The following is a 20489-nucleotide window of genomic DNA, read 5'->3' as shown; positions in this document are numbered from 1 at the left end:
CCTGAATTTTAATGTAAACTACTTAGTAGTTGGCTTCTTGTTATGACCAAATGAAGTACAAAATCTATTAAATGAAAATGAAAATAGCCAGTGTCATTCTCACCAATGGGCTTCTTTTGGGGGGGTTTCCTCACAGGTTCTGCCTGATGGTGAAAAAGGGATACAGGGACCCCCCATACCACAACTGGACCCATGCCTTCTCGGTCTCCCACTTCTGCTACCTGCTCTACAAAAATCTGGAGCTGGTCAATTACTTGGAGTAGGTTAACGATGCTTTGCTCGCCAAAGGGAGGGGGGGCCGAGTGTACGCCGGGGATCAGCCGCAGAGCGCATGGAGGCAGGGACAGGGGAGGGTGTCCAGGCGATGCAGAGCTTGGTGGGGTATCTTCTTCTTTGGCGATCCCTCGTAGCCAAGCAAGATTGTCTTCCATAAACATGGTTTTATCAATGAGTCCGTAAAGGCCTGTGAAGGCCAATTCTGGATCCACACGTCTTTCCATAGTGGGGACATAGGTTTCCGGGCGGGAGTTGATCACGGTGTGGATTTGCCAAGCGTGCCTTCCTCTTAGCACGTTTCTCCCTTGAGTCCTGAGTTCGAGTGTCTTCAAAGCCCATGACACCTTTGGGAAAGGCTGTTCTCCAACTGGAGCGCTCGCAGGCCACTGTTTCCCAGTTGTTGGTGTTTATACTACATTTTTAAAGATTTGCCTTAAGACAATCTTTAAACCTCTTCTGCTGACCACCAGCATTACGCTTTCCATTTTTAAGTTTGGAATGGAGTAGTTCCTTTGGAAGACGATCATCAGGCAACCACACAACATGACCAGTCATGGGGCTCAAACCCACAACCCTGAGATTAAGAATCTCAAGCTCTACCAGCTGAGCTAAGGACCCACATCCTGACTCCGGATCCAGTACTGACCTCTTGCTCTTTGACCCTCCCTGCTCCCATGTTCCCTGGCTACTTGCCAAGGTCCCCTCCCCCTCTGCTTTAAGAAAATTAAATACTTCGGATCTGAGGGTGTTCTTGGCTGGCAGGGGGGCACCAGGTTGGGGAGGCTGAGCAAAGACGCCACCTCCAACTCCCCTGGGGCTGGTTTGCATATGGGGTGCCTCCTCTAGTGCCAAATTTGGGAGCAGCCCAGGCATCTCAGAGCCCTTCCGCAGCTCATGCGTGGTTTTTCCTTTTTTTTTCTCTCTTCGATAGAGACATTGAAATCTTTGCTTTGTTCATCTCCTGTATGTGTCACGACCTGGACCACAGAGGCACCAACAACTCCTTCCAGGTGGCTTCGGTACGACTTTTTATTTATTTATCCCGCATTACGGTTTATTTATATGTCACCTTTCAGCCCAAAAGGCTCCCGAGAACAAATGTACAAATGCAATATTGCAAATGCAAAATAACAATGCAGATGGCGCCAATTCAAAATGTTTCTGCAGTCTTTCCAAACCAAACGCGCCGGTGTCCCTGCCGAAAAGAACATTCCTTGCAACCATGTGAAGGGGAAACAAAAATATTCAAGCAGAAACCGTCTTCAAGAAAGGGAGGGAGAGGTTTGGGGTCTCGTATCGTCCTGGATTAAGACAGCAGCTTGGGTTCCCTGGCGTGATGTCTCTTTATTTTCTCTTTTCAGAAATCGGTCTTGGCTGCCCTGTACAGCTCAGAAGGTTCAGTGATGGAGGTAAAACTATTACAGATATCAATGTTGTGCAGTTTGAAGCGGCTGGATGCATGTGAACTGGCTCCTTCTTGAAAAATAAAACCGTGTCGAGGTTCCTGCCCTCTGGAGCAGCAGAAAGCAAACTGGCTGCATTAATAATAATAATAATAATAATAATAATAATAATAATAATAATAATATATTTATACCCTGCCATCTGGCTGGGTTTCCCTAGCCACTCTGGATGGCTTCCAACAAAATATTAAAATAAAATAGTCCGTCAAACATTAAAAACTTCCCTAAAAACTTCTAAAAATCTGGTAGTTGTTTTTTTCTTTGACATCTGGTGGAAGGGCGTTCCACAGGGTGGGTGCCACTACCGAGAAGGCCCTCTGCCTGGTTCCCTGTAACTTGGCTTCTCACAGCGAGAGAACCACCAGAAGGCCCTCGGCGCTGGACCTCAGTGTCCGGGCAGAACGATGGGGGTGGAGATGCTCCTTCAAACAAAAATATCTTCAGTATGCCCCTAAACCCCATGATGCGGGGTGCCTGTCTAATTTCAGCTGGCAACTGATTCCAGAGGGCTGGAGCTGGGACACTAAAGGAGCATGTTTTTCTCTCTGCACAGAGGCACCATTTTGCTCAGGCCATCGCCATCTTAAACACCCACGGCTGCAACATCTTCGATCATTTCTCTCGGAAGGTGAGTCAGGAGACGGCCAAGAGTTCCCGGGGTCTCATAGCAAAAAGCATTGATGGTTAAAGCCGGTCATTTCTCAACACTGGTGCACTCCAGGACCACGACTCCCATCAGCATCAACCAGCATGACTGGCAGCTGTCTCGCGTGTCACCAGCAGATGACATCATTTCAGGAGGTTGTCATATAGAACCAGCCCAACGAAGTTGATGTTGAAGAATCATTGCTTCAACGCTGGTGATCTTTGCTTCTTCCAGTACACTGGCATTAGTTTGCCTGTCTTCCCAAGTGATGTGTGAAATTTTTCAGAGACAGCAGACAGCTTTATAGGGTCTGCCAGGGCCACGCCCATCTACCTGGTCACACGGAGGGGGAGGATGCTCTGGCCCAGGTGTGACAGGAAGTCCTCCTGGCTGGAGCAACATTCCCCTGTGTTTCCACTCTAGGCAAACAGGGAATGCTGTACTTGACTGCTTTGGTGATGTTACACCCCACAACTTCCAGTCTTGTTGCCCCAATAGGATTACCAAAGGATGCTGGACTTGATGAGAGACATTATCCTGGCTACAGACCTTGCTCACCACTTGAGGATCTTCAAAGACCTCCAGAAAATGGCAGAAGGTAACCAGGGGTCCACCAGTCCACCAGGTGGAGCCAGATGTGAAGGGCATGGCCACCAGATTTCTAAAGTTGGACTGGAGTCTCCTTACATAAAAGCTACAAACTCTCACACACAAACAACTTCTTCCTGTCTTATGTCAAGGAAGCAGAATCCGGGGCTGGGATCTATTGGCTTTCTTGTGTTGAAATATCTTCCTCGAATACACAATTCAGTCTAGCCCACAGGAAATATTAGGTATGAACCATAGAAGAAGTTAGTTTGGTTTTCCAGTGACCCACAAAAATTGAAAACACACTGCTCTCTCCTCCTTTGTCTTTTCAGACACATCCCTAGCATAGCTGTCAACGTTTCCCTTTTTTTAAGGGAAATTCCCTTATTCCGAATAGGATTCCTCGCAAGAAAAGGGAAAAAAGTTGAAAACTATGATCCCTAAGGGTATGAGAGCTAGAAAGAAAAAAAGGCAAAGTCCTAAAGAAACCAGATTTTGAAGCGCCGAATCACGAAATAAAAAAAATATTGTAGAGTTGGAAGAGACCCTGGGGGTCATCCATGCAGGAATATTTCACCCAATGTGGCGCTTGAACCCACAACCTTGGGATTCAGAGTCTCGTGCTATTAATAATATTATTAATTATTACCTGCCCTTTGTGCTAAGGACCCGGGGCAGCTTGCAACAATTTGAAATGCAACATTAAAAACCATTTATTGAGACAAAAGAGAGAGAAAATCACAAAAGAATCTAATAAAAATAACATCTAATCAGAAGTAACAAAAGTTCCTACAATGGCTTACCGTATTTTTCACCCTGTAGGCCGCACTTTTTCCCCTCCAAAAATGAAGGGGAAATCTGGGTGCGTCCTATGGGGCGGATGCAGGCTTCAGGAAGACATCTGTAGCCTAGGCAGGGCTGTCTAGGCTGCGGATAGTAGCCTGCTTCCCGGAGCGCCGGACGCGCTGAAGCAGAGCGCCCCGCGCGCCGGACAGACATCCGCAGCGTGGGGAGCCCTGCAGGAGTTCCCCGCAGGGCTCCCCACACTGCGGATAGCAGCCTGCCCCCCGGCGGGCGGGGCGCCCTGAAGCAGAGCGCCCTCACGCCAGGCAGACATCGGCCAGCCCCACAAGCTCGGGGGACAACAGGGAGGCACAGCGCCACCATCCCGCTGTTCCTCAACCTGGTTCGGTTTCCCCGACCTGCTTTTGGGGGGCAAATAAAGGGAATTTTTTTCCTTTATTTCCCCCCAAAAAAACCAGGTGTGTCCTATGGGACGAAAAATACGGTATATTTTGTTTAGATTTCCAGTCTTTCTGCATTAGAAATCTTCATGGCCCTCTTCCAAAAAGTGATTACTTTTCCAAGTACTTATTTTTACCCAGTTCTGTTTTTTGGGGGGTGGGGATTCAATCACAGGCAATGGAGTGTGATTCTGAATCCCTTACGATACAATAATCTTTATTGTCATTGTCCATACAGAACAACGAAATTGAAAAATCTACATAAAACATTCAAAAACCAAGCAGCCTACTATCCCAGCTATCCCAGCATGGTTAACCCCCTAAAAACTCTGATACTTCCATAATTAAATATACTCCCATAGAGACTACCTTAAAAGGTAAAGGGACCCCTGACCATTAGGTCCAGTCGTGGCCAACTCTGGGGTTGTGACGCTCATCTCACTTTACTGGCCAAGGGAGCCAGCTTCCGGGTCATGTGGCCAGCATGACTAAGCCGCTTCTGGCAAACCAGAGCAGCGCACGGAAACGCCGTTTACCTTCCCGCCAGAGTGGTACCTATTTATCTACTTGCACTTTGACGTGCTTTCGAACTGCTAGGTGGGCAGGAGCTGGGACTGAGCAATGGGAGCTCACCCCCTCGTGGGGATTCGAACCGCCGACCTTCTGATCGGCAAGTCCTAGGCTCTGTGATTTAACCCACAGCACCACCCACATCCCTGAGACTACCTTACACTGCATTTAAAACCAAGGTGTGATTCTCCTAAGGGCCATGGGGGGGGGATAGAACAGAGACCCCACACCTTCCAGGCCTTGTTTCTTTGGGGAGAGTGTCTTGCTGGCTTTGTGCTGTCTCTGCGGAGTCCAAAAAAGGAGACCTCCTCCATCTCTCGCCCTTTCCAGTTGGCTACGACCCCCAAAACAAGCAGCACCACAGCCTCCTGCTCTGCCTTCTCATGACCTCATGCGACCTCTCGGACCAGACCAAAGGCTGGAAGACCACCCGCAAGATCGCGGTGAGTGAGGGAATCCTAGAGCTGTAGAGTTGGAAGGGGGGCCCAGGGTCATCCAGTCCAGCCCCCTGAAATGCAGGAATCTCGACCAGATCATACATGACAAGGTAGCCTTCTCACCTCTACATCCTCATGAGGAATGGTCGCCACCTCCAGGGTTTTTCTGTTCTGGGGAAAGGCAAGTCAGAGGTGCGTAAAATCACACGTGCCATGTAAGGAACAGAAGGGTTTTTCTGCCTCTCTCATAACACTAGAACAGGCATAGGCAAATTCGGCCCTCCCAATGTTTTTGGGACTACAACTCCCATCATCCCTAGCTAACAGGACCAGTGGTCAGGGATGATGGGAGTTGTAGTCCCAAAAACATCGGGAGGGCCGAGTTTGCCTATGCCTGCACAAGAACTCGGGGAATGTTGGAAGATTCAGGATTTCTTTCTATATGTTTTGTGGTATTTTATGCATTGTGACTTGCCAATATTCTTATTGATTATAATTTATTGTAAACTGTAAACTGTTTCATTATTATTTGCTGATATGTAATTTCGCTGCTTACCATTATGTTCTAATGGATTGTTGAATATTGCTTTATTTGATATAAGTCGTTTATTTTAAAGTTATTGTGGCTTTTTTGTACAGTGGTACCTTGGTTCTCAAACTTAATCCGCTCCGGAAATCCATTCCAAAACCAAAGCGTTCCAGTACCAAGGTGTGCTTTCCCATAGAAAGTAATGCAAAATGGATTAATCCGTCCCAGACTTTTAAAAACAACCCCTAAAACAGCAATTTAACATGAATTTTGCTACCTAATGAGACCACTGATCCATAAAATGAAAGCAATAATCAATGTAAGATAAAGTTAAAGGGACCCCTGACCATTAGGTCCAGTCATGGACGACTCTGCGGTTGTGGTGCTCAGCTCACTTTATTGGCCAAGAATATAAATTAGACAGTATTGTAGATGATAAAAGTGAGGGAAAAATTTTTCCCCTTCGCTTCACTGATGACAGTCATTGGTTGGTTGGGGGGCTTTTATCCATTTCCGCAGTCACACAATCAATCAATCAATCAATCAATCAATCAGTAGCTGAACTGGGTTCCACACAGTCACAAAAACAAATTAACCGAAAAAGCCTGAAAAACAAAAACGCAAAATAAATACCAAAAACAAAAGCACCAGACTTAATCCGTTGTGGAAGTCCGTTTGACTTCCAAAATGTTCGAAAACCAAGGTGCAGCTTCTGATTGGTGAAGCGCCCCGGAAACAATAGCCGACAGCCGCATCAGACATTCGGCTTCCAAAAGTTGTTTGAAAACCGGAACACTTACTTTGGGTTTTCGGAGTTTGAGAACCAAAGCGTTTGTACTGTACCACTGTATTGTTATTAGGTGTGTGTTCTTTGCTGCCCATTTTGTTGTGGTTTTTTTGCAGCTTGTAAACCGCCTTGTGTGTAGCAATATAGAAAGGCGGCATGCACATTAAAAGCAAAACGAAACGAAACTGTGGAACTCCCTGCCACAGGAAGCAGTGACAGCCACCACCATGGAAAGCTTTAAAAGAAGATTGGACAAATTATTGAAGGAGGACCAGGCTGTTGGTGGCTGCAAGCCATGAGAGAGGCTATGCTCTGCCTGTACAGTCAGAGGCAGTCATACTTTCATTTTGCTGTTTAATTTAATTTTGCTGGAAAGCTTAGAAGAGGGTAGGGTGCTGTTGGACCGTGAACTTCCCACAGACATCTGGGTGCCTGTTTCTCCATGCCTAGAAAATATTTACCTGTTGCACTGCTGCCAGGAGGTTAGAAAAGGAGTTACCCTAATTGCTTAGGGATCTTTGGCTATTGTTTGAACCACATTGACACTCTACTAGTAGCCTGAATTTTGCATGCAGAATGTGCCAGGGTAAATCACGGCGTCTCTGTTTTTAAAGGGCTCCGACCTGGTGGAATGCTCTGTCCCAGGAGATCAGGGCCCTTCAGGATTTAACTTCCTTCCACAGGGCCTGTAAGACAGAGCTATTTTTTTTTTTAAAAAAGAAATTTTTATTGATTTTCCAAACACATAATAAAAGACAAACACATTACAAAACAAAGACATACACAACATTAAACATATACCGACTTCCCCATACCTCCCTTTCGCTGCATCCTTATTCCAAAGTTCTTTAGCAACCCTTCGATCAGTTTATCTATTGATTCCCCTTTATGAAATTTCTTTAAACTTAATAATTACAACTGTATTTCTCTACTTCTTGCCCCTTGACATCTCAACACTCCTCAATTTTACAACAGTTTTTAAGGTATAGTTTAAACTTCTTCCAGTCCTCTTCCACTGTCTCTTTCCCCTGATCTCGGATTCTGCCGGTCATCTCTGCTAGTCCCATGAAGTCTGTCACCTTTATCTGCCATTCTTCCAGAGTAGGTAGTTCTTGCGTCTTCCCAATACTTTGCCAGAAGAATTCTTGCTGCTGTAGTAGCATACATGAAAAAAGTCCTATCCTTCTTTGGCACCAGTTGGCCAACCATGCCCAGGAGAAAAGCCTCAGGTTTCTTAGGAAAAGTCCACTTAAGGACCTTCTTAATTTCATTATAAATCATCTCCCAAAAGGCTTTAACCTTTGGGCAGGTCCACCAAAGGTGATAAAAGGTACCTTCAGTCTCATTACATTTCCAGCATTTGTTATTGGGCAAATGGTAAATTTTTGCAAGCTTGACTGGGGTCATGTACCACCTGTAAATCATTTTCATTATGTTTTCTTTTAAGGCATTACATGCCGTAAATTTGACACCAGTGGTCCATAACTGTTCCCAGTCAGCAAACATAATGTCATGACCAATATCCTGTGCCCATTTAATCATGGCTGACTTCACCGTTTCATCCTGTGTATTCCATTTCAACAGCAAATTGTACATTCTAGACAAATTCTTAGTATTGGGTTCTAACAGTTCTGTTTCTAACTTTGACCTCTCCTTCTGAAATCCTATTTTCCTGTCCTGCTTAAATGTCTCATTTATCTGACGGTAGTGTAACCAGTCTCTAACTTTGAACTTTAGTCTCTCAAAACTCTGAAGTTTAAACTTCTCACCATCTTGTTCTAGGATTTCACAGTATTTTGGCCATTTAGAATCCATATTAAGTTTTTTCACCGCCTTAGCTTCCATTGGTGACAACCACCTGGGAGTTTTACTTTCCAACAAGTGTAAGACAGAGCTATTCCACCTGGCTTTCAATTTGAATTCAACCTGATCTTTTATTCCCCTTCCTTCCCTCCCCTTTTTATGAAGATTCCCTACTCTGGGATCCCACAGCTAATTCTCCCCTGATCTCCTCGCTGGCCCAAATAGGACTAATTTAGCCAGCTAGCCCTGGTGATCATCTAATGTTTATTGGATGGATTTCCCCCTAAATTGATTTTTGAATTCTGAATTTATTGCTATTCACGTTTTATACTGTATTTTATGCTGTTTTTTGTTGCATCAATTAAGTGTTTTAAATTTGTTGTTAGCTGCCCTGAGCCCGGTTTTCTGAACCAGGAATGGCAGGGTATAAATAAAAAATTATTATTATTATTATTATTATTATTATTATTATTATTATTATTATTATTATTAAAAAACCCTTCCCAAGACTCTGGGGCTCCACTTCCCGGCAGAGGAAACAGTTGTGGGTTGCGTGTACCAACGGTCAGAGTCGGAGGCTGAAATTTGGGCAAACAGTCGAGGGCACATGCCGCCAAGGGTGCTGGCTCGCCTGAGCAGGGAAGAAGGTGGCCAGATGACTTCACATTGAGGAAATTAATTAAAACTTGCCTAAACCGTGACTTTTGCTTTCCAGGAGTTGATCTACAAGGAGTTCTTCTCCCAAGGAGATCTGGTACGTAAGAAAACTCTCCTAAGACAACGTATGTAAACCTCTCCCCCATAAGCCCCTTGCCCAAATCCTTGCTGACCCTTACCAGGCCTGACAGAGCTAGGAACGGTGGTGGGGAGGTCTCCCTTGTAGGAAGATCATTGGGTGCCCTGGGAAAATCAGATTTCCCAGGGTGCCCGGGATCTTGCTAAACCTCATCCAAGCTGTCAAGGAGAGAGGGAGAGTGTGCTGAGGAGGAAACCATCTTCCCTGCTTCCACTTTTCCTGCTGCTGCTGCAGATCCCAGGTCTCCCTCGTAGAAAGAACATCGGGTGCCCTGGGAAAATCAGATTTCCCAGGGTGCCCAGAATCTTGCTAAGCATCATCTAAGCTGACATGGAGAGATGGGGAAAAGACCTTGCCTGCTCCCACTTCTCCTGCTGATGCAGATCCTAGATGGGTAAATGAGAGGGAATGAATTAGATGGCAATCTGAACCAGGAGAGAACTCTTGGGTCCTCCTGCACCTCTCCAGTTGGAGGCTTTCTGAGTTGCAAAGGTTTGGATTCCAAACCAGGCAACCAGGAGGCTCATTGCCACCAGATACACCTCCCTGACTGTGCATCGCAACAGTAAACTCCTGATTCAACACTGGATGATAGCAGATCTCTCTGTGCCTCTGAGCTTGTATTCTTTCCAGGAAGTTTAACTTTCAGGGTTTTACAAGTACATTTCCAAGCACAATTCAAAACGTTGGTGCTGACCTTTAAAGCCCTAAACGGCCTTGGTCCAGTATACCTGAAGGAGCATCTCCACCCCCATCATCCAGCCCGGACACTGAGGTCCAGCTTCGAGGGTCTTCTGGCGGTTCCCTCGCTGCCCGAATTGAGGTTACAGGGAACCAGGCAGAGGGCCTTCTTGTGGTGGCGCCCGCCCTGTGGAACACCCTCCCATCAGATGTCAAGGCAATAAGCAACTATTTTACTTTAAAAGACAGCTGAAAGGCCCTGTTTAGGGAAGTTTTTAATGTCTGATGCTGTATTGTTTTTAATATTCGATTGGAAGCCGTCCAGAGTGGCTGGGGAAACCCAGCCAGATGGGCAGGGTATAAATAAATTATTATTATTATTATCATCATCATTATTATTATTATTATTATTATTATTATTACAAACTTCTCACAGACATTTGGTTACAGACAGTGGCGTAGCGTGGGGGGTGCAGGGGGGGCCGGCCGCACCGGGTGCAACATCTGGGGGTTAGGGATAGGGGGCGCAAATCCATGGGTTAGGGGGCGCAAAATACTTGCCTTGCCCCGGGTGCTGACAACCCACGCTACGCCACTGGTTACAGAGCAGTATGTACAGCCTTAGGTTTTCCACGGACGGTGAAATTAGAGACATCATTTCACTCACAGGAGATGCTTAGCGTTTTTTGAAGACTGTTGCTAAGGCAGGGCTCTCTTCTGCTTAGACAAAATCCCCCCCAACTTGGGATTCATCTGAATTTAGTTCAGCACATCCAGACCAGGGCGTTTGATGAGTTACGATCTCAACTCATCCATGCTCACAAGAGTTCTCCTGCATTGCAGCATCACGTGGAAACATTGCAATGATGTCTCCACATTCAAAAACGACTGAGAATTATCTCCTGCTCTGGGCTGGCTTTGGAAAGATCGGAGGGTCACAGAATTCTAGAGTTGGGTGGGACCTCAGGGGTCATCTAGCCCAACCTGCTGCAATGCAGGAATCATGGCTAATGCATCCTGGACAGATGGACACCCAAGCTCTGCTTAAAAACCTCCAATGAAGGAGACTTCATGATCTTCCAAGGGAGTCCGTTGGTTATTCCATGGTGCAAGAAAGGGGAGCCTTTTGTCATCCAGTTGTCGCTGGACTACAACTTCCATTCTGGCCGGGGCTGGTGGGTGCTAGGGTTCAACAAATGGAGGTGGTAGGCTCTCTGTTTCTCCCCGAGAGTGTGGAAAGTCAGGGGGTGTCATTCCTCAGCTCTCTGGGCTCACAGGAAAGCAGGGAAATGAGCTGTGCCTTGTCAATTTGAACACCCCGATTTCTCTGCAGGAGAAGGCCATGGGCAACCGGCCGATGGAGATGATGGACCGGGAGAAAGCCTACATCCCGGAGCTGCAGATCAGCTTCATGGAGCACATTGCCATGCCCATCTACAAGTGAGTCCTTGGGGGGCGGGAGAGGATCGTGGAGGGAGAGGGGCTGCAATCTGAAGTAAAGCTCTGTCTGGCCAGAGTGGTGCATGCTCTGGTTCTCTCTGTGGGATCTGATTTCTTTCCGCAGGGCCTGTAAGACAGAGTTGTTCCACCTGGCCTTTGGCTTGGAATCAACTTTATCCCCTTCCCCACTTTCCTTTTTCCTTTCTCCTTCTGTGATGGAACTCCTATCTGGGGACTTCCCTGGCTTTTTTCTGGCCCACGTAGGACCAGTCTGGATAGCTGGCCTTGGTGAAGACTTGACGTTTTCATCCCCAAAAAAATTTTTGATTTGAGTTTCTGCTGAGATGAGGCTGCATTTTAATGTTGTTTTAAAGCATCAATCAATTTGTTTTTATATTGGCTGTTAGCCGCCCTGAGCCCGGTCTTGGCTGGGGAGGGTGGGGTATAAATAAAATTTATTATTACAGTGGTACCTTGGGATGCAAACAGGATCTGTTCCAGAGCCCCGTTCACTTCCTGAAGCGAACGCAACCCACGCCTGCGTGTGTGTGGGTCGCGTTTCACCGCTTCTGCGCATGCGCGTGACGTCATTTTGACCATCTGCACATGCGCATGTGGCAAAACCCAGAAGTAACACGCTCCGTTACTTCCCGGTTGCCGCAGAGCACAACCCGAAAATACTTAACTTGAAGCACATTTATCCTGAGGTATGACTGTATTAAGGGACGCGGGTGTCGCTGTGGGTTAAACCACAGAGCCTAGGACTTGCTGATCAGAAGGTCGGCGGTTCGAATCCCCGCGACGGGGTGAGCTCCCGTTGCTCGGTCCCTGCTCCTGCCAACCTAGCAGTTTGAAAGCACATCAAAGTGCAAGTAGATAAATAGGTACCGCTCCGGCGGGAAGGTAAACGGTGTTTCCATGCACTGCTCTGGTTCGCCAGAAGCGGCTTAGTCATGGTGGCCACATGACCCGGAAGCTGTACGCCGGCTCCCGCAGCCAATAAAGCGAGATGAGCGCCGCAACCCCAGAGTCGTCCGCGACTGGACCTAATGGTCAGGGGTCCCTTTACCTTTATGACTGTATTATTATTATTATTATTATTATTATTATTATTATTATTATTATTATTATTATCAGCTCATAGCTACAACTCCAGAGTGTCCGTTCATCGACATGGATGTTGTTGGACCTTCTGTGTCTCTCTTTCTCCCCCGCCCTCCCCAGGGTCCTCAACGACCTCTTCCCCAAATCGGCCGAGCTGTACGAGAGGGTGGCCAGCAACCGGGAGCACTGGATGAAGGTCTCGCACAAGTTCACCATCCGGGGCCTTCCCAGCAACAACTCCCTGGACTTTCTGGACGAGGAATACGACCTGCAAACGATGGGCGAGAACAACGGCCTCAAGATGAACGGGTGCCTGGACTCGGAAGACGGGCACATGGAGGCAGAATGACGCCCCCAGGCACCTCCCCGCTTGGGGAGGAATCCGGACACACACAAGTGCAACTTTGCAACCCTGTTCCCTTCCGGGAAAAACAACGGGGCTGATTTTGGAAACAAAAAAAAAGGGGGGGTTCTTATTTATATATACAATGTGCTCTCCCCGCCGCAGGCATCTCCTTCCATCGCCACCCACCTCCCTCTCCCCACTCTCCATGCTCCTCCTGTCAGACACCTACGCCTCACCCCACCTCACCCCTCAACACCTCGCAGACCCGCTTCCTCCATGAGGACTAGGAGCCTGCCAGCTTGCTGTCGTTTCTAAGCTTCCTCGCGCAGTTGAGTGGGATGAATGCACGAACCCCCCGCCCCGCCCCACACACTCCAACCCACTTGACTCACCCACTCGTCGTCAGCATCTGGTCAGGCAAAGTCATCTTTGGGTAGCCTGGTGAGATGTGCGTGTGTTCCCCAGCTCTGGTAGCAGAGTCCTTTAGGGCTTTAATTGCTAAATGTGATCAGCAACAGGTAAAACTGCCCTGGCAGAATGCAGCCCACCTCACCCCTCTCTCCTATACCCAGAAATGCAATTCCTTCTCATAGTCAGGGCTGAGAGCTCTTTCACATGGAACTACTGTCTTGCGCCTCTGGTCCCACACACTCAGTAATGCCCACACTGGCTGGCAGTGACCTACCCAGGGGTCTACCTAGAGATGCCAGGGTTGAACCTGGCACTTGCCACCCGCTGCCAAAGGAGAACCACAGAATTGCAGAGTTGGAAGAGACCCCAAGGACTATCTAGTCCAGAGTTTCCCAAATTTGGGTCTCCATCTTTTTTGGACTACAACTCCCATCATCCCTAGCTAAGCAGGACCAGTGGTCAGGGATGATGGGAACTGTAGTCCAAAAACGGCTGGAGATCCAAGTTTGGGAAATCCTGTTCTGGCCCAATTCTAGGCTTGAAGGGACACCTTTCTCTTTCGGCATTCTGAACCGAACCAGCCAGGTCTGTAGTCGAAGGAGATCCATTCATCCCCCTTTAGCAAATTGTGGTTCACTGAGTTCAGGCTTCCAGTTTCTTCTCCCTCTTCTTTTGAAATATCGTGTTCTCGTTCCTGGCATTGAACCTTCAGGTTGCTAAGCCATTTGGAGTACAGGGCCCAAACAGTCGAGTCAGTGGTGGGCTGCCGTCTCTTCCACCCTAGATAGTCTCGAAATAATTTGGAGTTCTGAGGTTAATTCCCCGGGCATCTCCTTCACCCCCAGAAAGGTATTGCTGTTCCTGGATTGGGTCCGGAACAAGCCTCCGGCGCCTGGCAGGCCCTGAATTGCACGACTCCGTGGGAGCAGTAGCTGGGGTCCCGTTGACAATTTGAAACCTTTATGGACTGGGCTGCGGGTGCTTGTGGGGCAGGGTGTTAGCAGGTTATCGGGAAATCAATGCAGGAAACTTGCTAGGTGCATAAAAACTAAACCATGGTTTGGCTTAGCATGCCATCCAAACCCAGGATCTTGATTAAGGCATTTCTTCCCTGGGGATGGGCGAGTCTGACAATTCCAGCTTCTCTTAATTTCTCATTTCCCCCAATCTTCAATTCCTCGCATTTTCACATCAGTTTGCAATATCGTCCTCGTGAAAAGCCATCGCCATTTCAGCGCAGATTCCCCCCCCCCCGTGTGAATATTTTTGTACGTGATTTTGCCTATCGTGCACTTTTGCAAATTATTTTCACCGATATACACAGTTTGAAGCGCATGCCGGCTGAGCGTGGGGATCTTTGTATGCAACGCTTGGCTGGAGAGTGGATCTGCAAAATTCAGAGAAGTGCAGATTTCGAAAGGCAGCTGTGCTTCAGTTTAGGTATTGCTTTGGAAACTGTAAATTAAGTAGATTCACCTTGCAATGTGAATTGAATTTCTCCCTCACCCCTACTCATCCATAACCACAATCTGTAGCCAAGGTTTGACCGATGGTTACAGGTTGTTAAGGTGGAGAGATCTAAACTATTGTCCCAGCTTCAGATGACACACTAAGCCAACTGCAAAGGCAACTGGTGTTCAGAAACATCACTGCCTCTAACCTTGCAGGCAGACCACATCCATCGAGGCTAGTGGTTATTGATAGCTGTCTCCACAAATTTGTCCAATCCTCTTTTAAAGCCATCTAGGATAGTGGTCATTGTTGCCTCCTGTGGCAGGGAGTTCCATAGATAGCTATCCAACACCCAAATATGGCTGGGACTTCTGGGTTGAGGGATGTCAGGCTCGATTTCATAGAAACATAGAACTGTGAATGCAGGAGGGGACCCCCCAGGGCCATCTAGTCCAACCCCTCCAACGCAGGAATTTCAACTGGATCGTTCATGACAGATGGCCCTCCAACCTGTGCTTAAAAACCTCCCAGGAAGGAGATGGCCACCAGGTCTTGTGGGAGACAGTTCCACTGTCGAACAGCTCTTGCCATCAGAAAGTTCTTCCTGATGTTGAGTCGGACTCTCCTTTCTTGTAACCTGAAGCTGTGGGTTCGAGTCCTACCCTCCAGATCAGGAAAAAACAAACTTGCTCCATCTTCCATGCGACAGCCCTTGAGATATGTGAAGATGGTTGTCATATCAGTCTCCTCTTTTCCAGGCTAAACATCCCCAGCTCCTTCGACCGTTCCTAATCAGGCTTGGTTTCCAGACTCTTGATCATCTTGGTCGCCCTCCTCTGCACCCGTTCCAGCTTGTCAACATCATTCTTAAGTTGTGGTGCCCCAAATTGGACACAGTATTCCAGGTGTGATCTGACCAAGGCAGAATAGAGTTGGACTATGACTTTGTTTGAGCTGGACACTAGATTTCTGTTGATGCAGCCTAGAATAGCACCAACAGAACCGATGAATTTGTCTGGTCCTCTTTTAAAGCCATCTAGGTTAGTGGCCATCGCTGCCTCCAGTGGCAGAGAGTTCCATAGTTTAACTATCCAGCACCCAAGTACGGCTGGGACTTCTGGGTTGAAGGATGCCAGGCTAAAAGAAGAAGGGTGTGATTTGCATTCCTGATGCTGCTGAAGTCCTTTTGCGCTCACTAAATTGCCATTTTGAAAGCCGCTTGGCAGAGAATCTCAGGACGAGGAGCAAAGCCAGAGAGGCGTGTTGCAGCAGTGCTAAGGCAGCGCGATTCCCACCCTCTCCCCTCTTTCTCTTAAAAGTGATGGGCAGAGGGATGATTCCTTGCTTGAGTCTCCACTCTGGACCAAACACAAGAACAGAGTGATGAATAGCTGGAAATGATAGCTGTAGGGTGCCACTCCTGAAAACTTGTTTAAGAACCTAAGATGAACTTGCTGGACCAGGCCGATGGCCCATCTAGTCCAGCACCCTCTTCTCACAGTGGCCAGCCGGGTGCCTGCAGGCAGGATTCGAACTCAAGAGCAATTCCCTCCCCTCCTGCATTTGCCAGCAGCTGGTGGCTGTGCGAGTGCCCAAAGCACATGGGCGGGGGGTTCCCTTCAAAATACCAAATTTTAAAAACCAGGTCTCCGCTGAAACTGGCCTTGCTTTGGGAAAGTTTTGAAAACCGCCTCCCCATCCCTGTCTCCCCTGCTTTCTTTGCATCTCTCTGCGCCAAAGATGTTGGCACTTCTCCAAACCACCTCCCTTCTCCCCGCGGGCTCCTCTCTGCCTGCTGGTGATACGGCGGTCCACGTGTCTTTTTTTTGCCGAGGCGTTTGCAAAGAAAGTCCCGTGGCTTACCTGGGCCATGGAGGTTCGATCGCAGTGTGGGAATATGAGGCCGAGAACCACCTCGAGGGCAAAGAGGGGGGGACATGGCACGGAGAAGGAGCATAAATGGGCACCGGTGGAGTTTTTTGGCAGCGTCATAGAATTTGTCTACTTGGAAGGGCCCCCTAATGCTCATCTAGTCGTACCCCATGCAAAGCAGGAACGAGCTACTTTCAAATGAGCTGTTTTCAAAAAGGGTATCAAAGTTAGAGAGTGGGGTCTCCTCCTTCGCTTGAAGAAGAGAAAGCCCCCTTCCATACCCATCCTGTTTGTAACTCTGGACATTCTGAATCACAGAATTGTAGAGCTGGATGGGACCTCCAGAGGCCACGTAGTCCGACCCCCTGCAGTGCAGGAATGTCAAAGTTTACCTTCTCAATCGGATATTTGATCTCTGTCCATTGACAACGTCATCTTTACAGCCTCGAGCATTGACACGCTAGACCAGTCTTTGCCCACCAGGAGTTTGGGACTACCATGACCATCGTCCTCAGCCATCCCCTCTGCGCTGGCAGGGGCTGATGGGCTTTGTAGTACATAACACCTGGAGGGCGCCTGGTTGGCAATGGCTGCCCTAGTTCCACGTTTTCTCTCTGTCCGGTTTCATTTCGCACTCGCGCACGGTCCCTTTTGCACCGCGGCTCACACGAATCTTTGCCGAGATTCCCTTGGCTTTCTGCATCGGCTGGTTCCCGTCATCACTGCCAGTTTCTATCTTTGGGAAAAAACGGGTCTTTTTCGGTATCAGTCCTCTCTCACTCAAACAACAACGCAAGGGCTCCCGAGAACCATTCAAGTGTTACACATTTATTACAAAATAAAAATAATAATAAAAATGGAGATCCGCTGCCCCTCCCTGCCTCCCCGCGAGTGACAGGAGTGTCTGTGAGAATCCTGCTGCATAGTTGTCCTGTATTTAATAACAACAACACAAAGAGGAACACCGAGGTGTCCTGTGTGACACTGGTGTTTGCCCATTGCGGCCATATCCTTACTGGTTTTAATGTGGGTGGGTGTGTTGTCACGTGTGTGTGTGTGTGTGTGTGTGTGTGTATCTGCAGATATATATATACACAATATATATCCCAACATGTAGATACTGTTTGAGAGAGTCAGGTCAGTAGGGATATTCTCTTTGCGTGGGGCGGGGGTGACCGTGTTAAAAAATATTTCCAATTTGCTTTCCTGTCTTTTCTTAATGATAGTTGATTCATTCTGGGTTTTTTGGGAGGGGGGGCTGGGCTGCCTCCTTTTCCTCCCCTGAATAGATGTGAAGGGGCAAAAACGAAGATTCTCTTTTCCTAATAAATTTCATATGCAGATCTCTGGAGTCTCTGGTCCTTATTTATTCAGTGCATTCACGTCTTGCCCCTTTTCCCAAGGAGCTCAACTTACTGTGCATGGGCCTCCCACTCTCCTAATTTAATCCCTACAACAACTCTGCGAGTGTGATGGCCTGGGATTCGGACTCAGATGCTGAACCTGAGGGATCCCAGCCTGCACAGGATTCCCCGCCTCCAGAACCAGCTGAGCCAGGGCTGGGGCTGGAGCCTGAAGGGTCCTCACCTGTGCTGGACCCTCAGGTGCAGGCACCAGCTGAGTCTGCTCTGGCTCCTGAGGTGATGGAGGACCCATTGTCTGCAGGTGCTCCACTCTCATTCCTGTCAGAGGAAGCTGAGGTTGCCTCTGGGTCCGGTAACCCTCCAGCCTCTCCTGAGCTGCAGAGGCTCAGGGATAGAGAGGCGAGTCACCAGAGGATCGGGGCCGCACTGTGCCTCGGGGCAGATAAAAGCCGACCACCTCCAGTCCCAAGTTGCGAGAGCAATATTGTTGGTTGCTAGTTCCTGCCTGAGCTCCTGACCCGCCCTAGCTCCCAGCTTGGAAGCCTGATCCTGACTTCACCCAACTCCCTGCCCCGCACCCAGCTTCAGCTACTATGGACTGCCTCCACGTTGCACCTTTGACCATGGACTGGACTTGGACCTCACCTCTTGCGTAACCCACGGGACCAGTACAGTGAGGTAGGTTTCATAGAATCATAGAATCATAGAGTTGGAAGAGACCCCAAGGGCCATCGAGTCCAACCCCCTGCCAAGCAGGAAACACCATCAGAGCACTCCTGACATATGGTTGTCAAGCCTCTGCTTAAAGACCTCCAAAGAAGGAGACTCCACCACACTCCTTGGCAGCAAATTCCACTGTCAAACAGCTCTTTGAATGTCCCCTCAGAAGCACAAGCCGAGAAACAAACTGATATGAGTTTTAAACTCTGCCCACAATATAGTAAATATTTGGGAATCAACATCACAAAATCATGGGCAGAATTATTTCAAGTTAACTTTTTACCCGTGCTGAAAAGTGTTAAAGGGGATCTTGAAAGATGGTCAAAAGATTTCTATCCCTTGGGTGAGTTAGGCAGAGTCAGTCAAAATGATATTGCCCAAAAAATTATTTTCGTTCCAAACTGTACCCATATGTATTTCAGCAAAGACCCTCAAGAAAAGGCAAAAAAGGAAAAAAGATTGCGAGCTTCATTCATCAGGGCAAGAGATCTAGACTGCAATGAACTGTATTGTATCAAGATTCCCAGAAGGAGAGCATGTCGTGCTACTTCAGCCCAATATGTTCCATCCTTGCACGGAACGTCTCAGTCAGAGACAGCTTCGTGCAACTCTGATTGTCCTCTAGCAGCTTAACAGGTCCCTTGCTCACCAACCCAAAGTCCTTCACGAGTTGATCCAGCCAGGCAACCTCTCGGGATGCTTTTGTAGCTGCGACATACTCTGCTTCTGTGGAAAACAATGCTACACAGTTCTGTTTATAACTACCCCATGCAACAGGTCCATCCCAAAACATAAACACTTATCCACCTTCAGGCAGGTAGCTGTGTTGCTCTGACGCAGTCGAAATAGATATAAAAAAAATAAAATATGTCCAGTAGCACCAATGAGACCAACTAAGTTTGTTCTCGGTACAAGCTATGGGAACTAAGTTTGTTCTTGGTATAAGCCAATGGGCAGGCAAACTAAGGCCCGGGGGGCCGGATCTGGCCCAATCACCTTCTCAATCCGACCCGCGGATGGTCCGGGAATCAGCTTGTTTTTACATGAGTAGAATGTGTCCTTTTATTTCAAATGCATCTCTGGGTTATTTGTGGGGCCTGCCTGGTGTTTTTACATGAGTAGAATGTGTGCTTTTTATTTAAAATGCATCTCTGGGTTATTTGTGGGGTATAGGGATTCATTCATCCCACCCCCAAAAAATATATAGTCTGGCTCCCCACAAGGTCTGAGGGACAGTGGACTGGCCCCTTGCTGAAAAAGTTTGCTGACCCTGGTATAAGCTTTTGTGTGTATCTGAAGAAGTGTGCATGCACACGAAAGCTTATACCAGGGCTCACAAAAAAATTTCAGGAGGGGGTCAGTCCACTGTGCTTCAGAACTTGTGGAGGACCAGACTATATTTTGGGGAAAGAAAGAAAAAAGAACGAATTCCTATGCCCCACAAATAACCCAGAGATGCATTTGAAATAAAAGCACACATTCTACTCATGTAAAAACACACTGATTCCCGGAACATCCGCGGGTCGGATTGAGAAGGTGATTGGGCCAGATCCGGCCCCCCCGGGCCTTAGTTTGCCTGCCCATTGGCTTATACCAAGAACAAACTTAGTCTCTAAGCTGCTACTTGACAATTTTTTTATTTCTTCATCTATTTCGACATATCCACCTGTCGTACAAAACATCCCCTAACATGTCCACTGTAGGAATGTTGTACTTGACTGCTATAGGTTATACACCCCACAGTACGTACAGGGCGGGGCTTGACACTGATTGGCAGCTGTTGGCTGTCAGAGGGTTGGGGCTTGAGGGATGGGGCAGGAGTTTGGGCTAATGGGCAGCCAGACGTCCCAAGAGGCACACAGCCTGAGTGGCTGGCGGCAGCTTCAGGGGACGGTCCCTGGGACCAGAGGCGGGGCTTGTGGGGGGTTGATTGGCGGCGGAGGGTTCGGAATCGGAACCG

The 20489-nt window shown here is 48.0% G+C and overlaps 1 protein-coding gene across 5 annotated transcripts in view; it reads left to right on the top strand.

The window, feature by feature from the left end:
• Positions 1 to 17788, top strand: part of PDE2A (phosphodiesterase 2A) — a 367056-nt gene extending 349268 nt beyond the window's left edge. For all 5 annotated transcript variants that reach the window (XM_081909635.1, XM_081909636.1, XM_081909637.1 and 2 more), the window contains 9 exons: positions 137 to 259; positions 1208 to 1295; positions 1638 to 1685; positions 2293 to 2367; positions 2884 to 2983; positions 5118 to 5230; positions 9059 to 9097; positions 11154 to 11260; positions 12485 to 17788. In XM_081909635.1, coding sequence (XP_081765761.1) covers positions 137 to 259; positions 1208 to 1295; positions 1638 to 1685; positions 2293 to 2367; positions 2884 to 2983; positions 5118 to 5230; positions 9059 to 9097; positions 11154 to 11260; positions 12485 to 12713 — 922 coding nt within the window. In that variant the 3' untranslated portion in view covers positions 12714 to 17788. The remainder of the gene's footprint in view (positions 1 to 136; positions 260 to 1207; positions 1296 to 1637; positions 1686 to 2292; positions 2368 to 2883; positions 2984 to 5117; positions 5231 to 9058; positions 9098 to 11153; positions 11261 to 12484) is intronic.
• The last annotated feature ends 2701 nt before the right edge of the window (positions 17789 to 20489 follow it).

This window comes from Podarcis melisellensis, assembly GCF_964234715.1.
Source record: "Podarcis melisellensis genome assembly, chromosome: 4".
NCBI lineage: Eukaryota > Metazoa > Chordata > Lepidosauria > Squamata > Lacertidae > Podarcis > Podarcis melisellensis.
The sequence above is the reverse complement of the archived record's forward strand: the minus strand, read 5'-3'. Positions and strand labels throughout refer to the sequence as shown.